Source organism: Vigna unguiculata, chromosome 8 (assembly GCF_037176805.1).
Source record: "Vigna unguiculata cultivar grain cowpea cultivar isolate G323 ecotype 2 chromosome 8, ASM3717680v1, whole genome shotgun sequence".
NCBI classification, from domain to species: domain Eukaryota; kingdom Viridiplantae; phylum Streptophyta; class Magnoliopsida; order Fabales; family Fabaceae; genus Vigna; species Vigna unguiculata.
Window position 1 is genome coordinate 33135937 of NC_140799.1, and position 9450 is coordinate 33145386.

The 9450-nt window shown below is 30.2% G+C and overlaps 1 protein-coding gene across 2 annotated transcripts; it reads left to right on the top strand.

Annotated features, from left to right (window-relative positions):
• Positions 1-972: 972 nt before the first annotated feature.
• On the top strand, positions 973-5403 carry LOC114193361 (protein PMR5-like). 2 transcript variants are annotated; one of them, XM_028083122.2, is made up of 5 exons: positions 1108-1472; positions 1731-1902; positions 2555-2733; positions 2915-3073; positions 4823-5403. In XM_028083122.2, the coding sequence occupies exons 1-5, from the start codon at positions 1126-1128 to the stop codon at positions 5157-5159; spliced, it is 1194 nt and encodes a 397-aa protein (XP_027938923.2). In that variant the 5' UTR covers positions 1108-1125; the 3' UTR covers positions 5160-5403. The 2 variants fall into 2 exon arrangements, with proteins under 2 accessions (XP_027938924.2, XP_027938923.2); XM_028083123.2 differs by lacking the exon at positions 2915-3073 and having other exon boundaries at positions 973-1472.
• The last annotated feature ends 4047 nt before the right edge of the window (positions 5404-9450 follow it).

Here is a 9450-nt window from a genome sequence, read left to right on the forward strand (position 1 = left end):
CACTCTAATTAGAAAATAAAAATGAATATCTATTATTATAAGTTTATAATAATATGTTTTAGCTTCTTGAATTAGATTTTCTAAAAGTAAGGCAGAGTTTCTAACATTCTCTCTTATGGTTTCCTTTAAATCAGGTCATTTCAAAGTAACAAAATCCAACTTCATTTATTTAACTATAGTTTATTACAAAATGTAACACAGTTTGATTTTTTTGCAATTATTTATTCTCAATGTAGACTAATTTATTAGGATTTTATATTAACTGATGTCAGTGGGGCTATTTTTCGATAGATGTTAGTAAAAATATTAGTTGAAGTTTTTATGTTGTTAGTGTCATGTGATGATAATTTTGTATTTGATTGTAATTGAAATATTCTATCTAAAAAAAGAAATAAAAGTTCAATAAATTGAATTTCTTTATCTAAAATTATATTTGAACAACTAAACAAATTAAAATGAAAGCAATTCAAATTTAATGCATTTTTGAGTTTGTTTAAAATTGTAAATTTTTCCTAGAACCTGACTATTGGAATCCAGTTGACTTAAAACAAGTTTATTTTGAGCTTTATCATTGAGAAAATATTTTGAATTAAAAAACATTAGATTTTGCCTCAATTGAATAAAAAACAATGTGTGTTGATTATGTATCTTTCCCATGCATCAGTATTCTGGCTTCAAATCCTGTACTTTGAGCTGTTATCCATTTTTTGTTCTTCCCATGTGATTTTCCTGTGACAGTCATCATCGTTTTCGAATGTTTGAAAATCATGTTCTAATCATGAAAATATTTACTTCTTCATTTTCAATAGAAATAAAAACATAATTTTTATATTTCAAAATATTGTAATATAATCACACTTTTATGAAAATAAAGCACAAAATGTCCAATATCCAAAGGTGTGACCAAGCATGAAGGTCACAATTTTCCTCTTAATCATTGAAATTTACTGAAGCGCGTAAAAAGGTTGCATTTTGTGACCAGTGCTTCATCCATTTCCAAATTTTCCCAAGATTTTCAGTCAGAACTCAGCCACGTCCCCACTTTTTTTCTATATACATTCGAAAGCAGTTTCCACTTTTGTTTGTGCCTTTCTGCTTTCACCTTTCTTCTGTCCTCTCTATGCAATGGCCCTTCTTGGCTCTCGAAACTCTTGTGCTCTTTTGGCCTCATTCTTGTTTCTTCTTGTCCTTGTTTTTTCCCTTCAATGCCGTTTAGCTTCTTCGGCTGTGGTTTCAGGCATGAAACAGCACAATGACCATGTCAGCCACCACACACCACTGGTTCAAACCAACCAAAGCACTTGTTCATTGTTCGTGGGTGCTTGGGTCCGTGATGAAACTGAAACATACCCTCTTTACCATTCTTCCAGCTGCCCAATCATAGACCCAGAATTCAATTGCCAAATGTACGGTCGTCCTGATTCTGGTTACCTCAGATACCGTTGGACGCCCCTCAATTGTGAGCTCCCAAGGTACGAACACCAATACTGAAAACAACATCTCGACAAATAAAACGGGTCCTGATATTATAATTTGTCAGTGTTCCTGAAGTTTTTTTGGCTTTAACATAGTCCAATACTATCACGTGATTCATATATGGGATAAGACTTTTTGTTGTTGTTGTTGTTTATGTTTTCTGAGTGGTAGTGTTGTGTTCTTTGATGTAACTGCATTTGTTTGTATGTTAAGCATGATTTGAATGGTTTTATGGCATTAATATGTCATGGTAGGTTCAATGGGGTTGAGTTTCTGCTGAAAATGAAAGGCAAAACCGTGATGTTTGTTGGTGACTCGTTGGGAAGGAACCAATGGCAGTCTTTGATTTGTATGCTATCAGCTGCAGCACCTCGGACACGCACAAAATTGGTCACGGGAGATCCTCTCTCAGTCTTCAGATTCTTGGTGAGTCAGAACAATTTTTTTCATGGCAATACTTGACACTTCCATTCGTTGCAAGATTTAGGTTATGTTTTGCTACAAATACTTACTGAAGAAGAAATAAAAAGACAAAATGACTCAAATATGCAGTCCTACTTATGGTAACTCTCTGGTTTAACCTGTCTAAAGACTGATTTTAACTTATATTTATGTTAATTTTAATGTATAAAAGAAGTTTACAGAAACAAAACTCTTTTGGGGATAAGGCGCATGCGCAGTTTTTTTCTGGATAAGAATCAGGTATTGGTAGGACAATAAGAGGTAAGAACAACAAACTTTTGGCAGCAGTAAATGGTTTTTGTTTTTCCCACTTGGTTAAGTTTCACTAAAAATAATGGTGGCTGGGGTCATATATTTGTAATAGGACAAATAATGTGCTGAAAAGGTGTTTGTGAGAAAGTGTCAATTAGAACAAGGATGTAGCTTTCTATATTAAAATCCCTTTGTGAGGGGACCCGGAGTGTTGTCATGGCATTAAATTTGTCAAGTGGATGCAAACTTCAGCCACATCATCTTCATTCTTTACCCTTACAAGTTAGAATAATACATAGACCATGCAGAGTAAAAATGTATTTTTGAGAAAAGGTCCAAATTGGGTTTGATATGGCATATGCAGGATTATGGTGTGAGCATTTCATTTTACAGAGCTCCATATTTGGTGGAGGTGGGTGTGGTCCAAGGAAACAGAATTCTAAAGCTGGAAAAGGTAGATGGGAATGGTGACGCATGGAGGAATGCTGATGTGCTGTCTTTCAACACAGGGCATTGGTGGACTCATCAAGGTTCTCTTAAGGGGTAGGCCCTTTTGTAAGTTTATTCAAGAAAATACTAAACAAAATTAAAAAATAACATGTATATTGACTTTTATAATAGTTATTTATTTCATGTACTTGATTGCATAAATTATTTTACACTAAAATGCATAGAAGTTATTGAGTTAATGGTTAACAGAAATGTTAGCAATAAAACCTTGCAGGTGGGATTATGTAGGATTAAGAGGTAAGTTCTACCCTGATATGGATCGCTTGGCAGCTTTGGAAATGGGTATGAAAACATGGGCTAATTGGGTGGACACTAACATTGATAGAAGCAAAACCAGGGTGTTCTTTCAATCAATTTCTCCCACACACTACAAGTAGGGACCCTCCATCTTTCACTATATATTATCTTTTACTGCTTTCTCTCTCTTGCATTATTTTGTTGAAACAGTGTAACTCAGTATCTGATTTCATATCGATGAAGCATAATAACTAATAAAGTTAAAATATTGAAGATTGATCATTAATCAGAAACATGAAACAAAATTTCTATCTTTTCCCCCCTGGCCCCTAGTCCAACTGCATTTGCATTTGATCTGATGGATTGTATATTTGTATTAAAAGATGAAAATGGGACCCTTCTTTGACCAGTCCTTGACAGCTTGCACATAGATTATTACTAGCAGTTTTCGGTCGAAAAGGTTTTTGCAAGTTGAGTTTTCTGTTTCTTGTGAAGTTGAAATTTGTGGTCTTGTAGGTGCTGTCTCTGTCACAGGTTGGGATTTAAATCGCACTTTTTCATGACATGGAACTAATAATCTACTTAATACCAAAAAGTAAATTATTTACCATTTTATAATAACTGACTATATAGTAGTAGTTCGAAAAATTGCCATCATATTAGCCCCTTAATTTTCACATCATTAATTAAATCATGCTGCGCTTTGCTCTGTTCACAGAGTTTCGGTATTCCTCAATCACATGCTTGTACACTCTCAAAGTCTTATTATTGTACAAAGTTTTTCTGCTAACATTCATCTAAAAATATTATGATACCAAAACTTAAATGGTAGTGTTGGTTGCTCCTCTATTTCCTTTCATCAAGTCTAGTTTATCCAAATTATGCAGAGGTGCTTTTCTTGGGGCCTCAAAGTCATTCATGGTCACATGAGTTTGCTATTGGCTCTTTTATTGCCTATCCACAAAGTTTTTTCTGCTAACAGTATTATGACACCAAACTTAAATAGCAGTCTTATTTGCTCCAATATTATTTCATTTATATCATAATCTATGTTATCCAAACCATGCAAAGGTTCTTTTCTCGGGACCCCAAATTCATTCATGGTCACATGAGTTTGCAATTGGCTCTTTTATTACCTTACCACAACAAACCTGTCAGATTTTGAGAACTTTGATTTTGCTGGTTCTGCAGGATCACCGTGTTGCATGTCCTGGTAGAAAAAAGTGTCGGTGAAATAAAGCATACATGATACACATCCCATTAATAATATCCATACACATGAAAATAGTTCAACAAAACCTTATACTGCTTTCCCCCCACCCCCCAATGAGGTCATTATTTTTATCGGTACATGTCACGCATGATTGTGTTTTGGTCTCTCAAAAGATTGTATCTTGCATTCTCCCATTGTAGAAAACCACAATATCTCGTGATCAATAAATATCCCAAGTAAACAGTTTCAAACAACATACATTTAAATAAGATATGGGCCAAAATAAATGTGCTATACAATCCGATGGGGCAAGACTGTTTCATAGCACATGGAGATGTCCATTGTTCATCCGTGGATGACATCATTGCCACCACATGTTCCAACTAACTTTAGTAGCATTAACCATTTAAGCTTTGACATTGTTAAGGACTGCTAAATACAGTAAAAGGCAAAACAGTGATTTGTGTTTTTGAGTTCATTAAACTGAATGACATGTTTCAATCTTTGAAACTTACATGATCTTCTTGTCTTTGGTAAGAGCATACTTGCCTCTTGAAATAATATCATACAGTGGTGTTGAAGTTATATGTTTTTGATTATTTAGTTTATGATTGTCTCAAAGTTTTGTATGACAAAGTTGAAAACAAGTTAACCAGATGGTAATAAATACAGCCCAACTGAATGGAATGTGGGTGGAACAACTGTGATGGCAACAACAAAGAATTGTTATGGTGAAACTGCCCCAATTAGGAGCACAACATACCCTGGAGCATACCCTGAGCAGAAGAGGGTTGTGGATATGGTTGTAAGAGAAATGAAAAACCCTGCATATCTTTTGGACATTACAATGTTATCAGCATTGAGGAAGGATGGTCACCCTTCAGTTTACAGTGGTGAATTAAGTCCTCAGAAGAGGGTTAATCCAAATAGAGCTGATTGCAGCCATTGGTGTCTTCCTGGCCTACCTGATACTTGGAATGAACTATTCTCTACTGCATTACTCCACTAAATTTTACTTTTGCTGGTTAATTAACATGTTCATGTTCACTCATTGTATTATCTTCAGTAGGTGATGCATTGTTAGAGGGTTGCATGATCGCAACTCGTTGCAATTGTGAAGTTATATGTTAAGGAAAAGTACAAGTTTCTCTGTTGTTATATAATATAAATGTAAAGTGTGAATTATAAGATTATTGTATAAATTCTACCAAAGGTGTTAATTAATGAGTTTCAGTTTTTAGTGTGCATCAAAATGGAAGTTCCAGTGGGTAAAAGGATTTACCTGGTTATCATTTCCTGCTTATGACAATTGTATAACTTTTTATTTAATTTTAGTTGTTCTTAATTTATCTACATACATAAATATTAATCCCATCCTATATTCTTGAAAAAATTGATAGTTTCTGTTCACCTTTTTTTTTTTAAATAGAGATACCTTAACTAAAATATAAATTTCTTATAGAAACTATTAAAGCTAATTTATAACCTACTTTTACGATACCCAAATATATTCTTAGAAGTAGTTATATCCTCTAAATTGATTATTATTATTATAGACTAAAATAAGCTTTGAGTTCTTAATAAATTGATACATTTATGCTAATGTTTTCAAATTTTTAACGTCACGTAATACATCAAATTAGGGACGGATGACGTAAATTTACATTGAATTAAAACCTTAATGTACGTCAAATTTAATGCACGTCAAATTTAGATGAACTAATTTAAATAAGTACATAATACATAAAAGAAAAAATCTAAAATTTATGTTATGCACACTATTAGAGATAAATATACTCTGACTTGGTCAAATTAGACATAAATTTTAGACATATTTATTTAAAATATTATTTGATTTTGACTTCAACTAAAACCTAAAAATATAGAAAATTCCCAATACAATGTAACTTTTAATTATTTCAGTAAAAGAGTCTAATCTAGCCTATAAACAACCAAACAAGAAAATAACCTAAACTAATGTAGTATATATGTTAGACTTAAAAAAAAAATTAAATATGTTTTTGGTCCTTTAATTTTAAGTGAAAATTAGAATTAGTTCTTCTTAAAATTTTGAACTAATTTAGTCTCTCATATTTAGAAATGTGTGGAATTAGTCCTTTAAATCAAAATTTTTAAAGTTTATTTAACATTTCAAATGCGTTTCTTAATTAACATTGAAGAGAAAATATGGTGTAAAAAAACTAAAATATTATAATGAAATATGTTTGAAATGTCAAATAAACTTCATAAAATTTGATTAAAATGACTAAATCCACACATTTACATAGTCGAGAGACTAAATTTGTTCTATATTTTTTTAAAAATCAATTCCAAATTTCACTCAAAGTTAAAGAATAAAAACATATTTAATCTAAAAAAGAAAAAAAAAATACACTTTGATGCACCTGTATGTGTCCAAATTATGATATAATAGTCACATTCAAATAAATTATACATAAAATGATTATTAAGATCGATCCATATAAAAAAAATGTACAATTTCACTTCTCCCTTACATTTTAGTAATCAAACTTGAAAGAAGATTATTTAACACACATATTAAATTGTTTTGAAGTTTGTGGTGCAAGACATTTTTTTCTTTTCTTTATTGCTTAGAAAGTATTAAAAATTTCACTATTTGAATATTTTTTATGATGAAATAATTTTACCAAAAGTTTCACTATTTTCATAAAAAAATTAGTTGTGAAGGTTTTTGTTTAATATAACAATGTAAAATTTACAAACTGTTTAACAATAAAAAATTGAAAAAGTTATTATAAATTATGTAAATTGTATTTATGGGTTAAAGAAAATTTTTAGAACTTTCTAAGCATTATTTCCATTATACTCCATTATATTGTTTTTTAAGGATTTGATGATTAGTTCTCCACTGTCCATATATATTATCTTCATAAAAACCATCAAGGTTCTAATGTGGAGAGAACTTAAAAAATATTATCTTCATAAAATCATTCAAATTCTAATAGGTATAGAACTTTAAAGGGCTTAATTACCATTTTGGTCCCCTAATTTGTTGGGTTAGTTCATTTTGGTTCCCTTATTACTTCTTGGTTCAATTTGGTTCTCTAATTCTTGAAGAAGGTTCAATTTGATCCATGTCGTTAAGTCTATGTTAACACCGTCTCCGTACATGCCACGTGTCATTTTGTGGAATTTTTAATTTTTTTAATTTTTTTTAATTATTTTTTTTAAAAAAATTTAAAGTGCCACGTGTCACCTTATGGTTGTGACACGTGTCAATTTGAGATTTTTTTAAAAAAATATATTGCCACGTGTAGGTCACGATTGTGCCACGTATCAAGCTAACATTGGTTGTTTTCAATTTAGTCCCTCTATTTATAATTTTGATTCAATTTAGTCCCCCAATTTTTTAAAATGATTCAATTTTGTCCTCTCTAATTTGATAACAAATTAGTAATTAAGCTTAATTTCAACTTATATATACATATTAAAATAATTTTTATTATATTTATAAATTAAATTACTCCATCTAACTATTCAATTTTTTTTTTACATGTATATAAAATATCAACTGTAAAAAATTACAAGTGAAAAATGTAAGAAATGAAATAACATGAGTATTTAGGGAGTGATTTGATGTATAAATGGTAAAAAATTATTTTAACATGAATATATAAATTGTAATTAAGCTTAATTATTAATTTAGTCTCAAATTGGAGAGGACAAAATTGAATCATTTTAAAAAATTGGGGGACTAAATTGAATCAAAATTTCAAATAGAGGGACTAAATTGAAAACAACGAATATTAACTTGACATGTGGCACAATCGTGACTTGCCACGTGGGAGTATATTTTTTTAAATAAAAAAATCTCAAATTGACACGTGTCACAACCATAAAGTGACACGTGGCAGTTTAATTTTTTTTTAAATAATTAAAAAAAATAAAAAAAAATTAAAAAAATTGAAAATTCCACAAAATGACACGTGGCATGTACGGAGACGGTGTTAACGTTGAACCTTTTAAAGAATTAGAGAACTAAATTGAACCAATAAATAATAAGAGGGGACCAAAATGAACCAACCCAACAAATTAGAAGACCAAAATGATAATTAAGCCAACTTGAAAGTGTAAGATTTTCTTATAAACTTTATATTTAAAGAAAAAATAAATTAATTAAGTAATCTAATTATTTTAAAGTAAATATGAAGCATACAATATCTCTCCTAAATAGTTCAACACAAGATGTTCAATATTTGGGAAGAACATTTGGTACAATATCTCTCCTTGAAACTAATCATCAAAATCCTATTTTAAATTATTAAATCTTTATTTTTATATTAATTCTAACCACAAGGGTAAGTTTGTAATTTTACATTTTAATTTATTAATTTCTTTTTATATATCATCAAATTATTCTCAAACTCTCACAAATTTTACCTTCAAATATTTTTACTTTAACCTTCAAATCTCTTAAAACAAATAACACAAATTTTATTTTCAACTGTCAAATTCATCCGTTCACTTTTCTTAAAAATAAACACATAGATTCCACAGTCATGTGAACACTATCACACCCATCATTGATCATAGAGGGTTCAAGTTCAAAAAGTCTAAATCACATCAAGTCATCAATTTGTAAAATATATCCATACCTATCCAATTATGAATTTTTTACATAGACTGTGTAATTTTTCTTTTACCAAAATAGCATACAGTAAATTTTATTTATCCTAGATAATATGTTTTTACTGTGTTAATTCAGAATTCAATTTTCGGAAAATAAAATTTTACACGTATGTTTTTGGGATTTTTGTTAAAAGTATGCTGTTAACTTGTTACAAAATCATGTTCAAAATTCGGTTTTGTAGAAATCAAATTCTGAACTAATACAGTAAAAGTGTGTTATCTGAGTAAATAAAACCTATAGTATACTATTTTGGTAAAAGGAAAAAGTTCATCCAATTGGTTTGTCGGGTTGATTCATCGTCTGGTTTGTTGGAGTTGATGTTGTTTAAGTGATTGATAATGGTTTGGGCATAAATTAGGTCAAGTTCTAATTCTAACCAAAATAATTTTTTTAAATTTTTTTTATAAGAGTTTATTTTATTTTATTTATTGTAGTTTAAAAAAAATCAAGAAAGAACATATTGATGTGTGCGGCATCATCACTGATAATCTTTCTCAATGGTTTATGAAGTTGAGGTCAATTTGCAGGTTTACGTCCAACCCTAGCAATACTTTTGTCACCCACCTTTAATAAACAATTCTCAGATAAAATTATGCTTAATCTAATTGAAAGTCTAATAAACAGTTCA

Excerpts from the sequence above, each read along its gene's own strand:
- LOC114193361 (XM_028083122.2), top strand. The coding sequence starts at position 1,126 with ATGGCCCTTCTTGGCTCTCGAAACTCTTGTGCTCTTTTGGCCTCATTC. Across the intron at positions 1,473-1,730 it reads CTCAATTGTGAGCTCCCAAG|GTTCAATGGGGTTGAGTTTC; the intron begins GTACGAACACCA and ends ATGTCATGGTAG. Across the intron at positions 2,734-2,914 it reads CATCAAGGTTCTCTTAAGGG|GTGGGATTATGTAGGATTAA; the intron begins GTAGGCCCTTTT and ends AAAACCTTGCAG.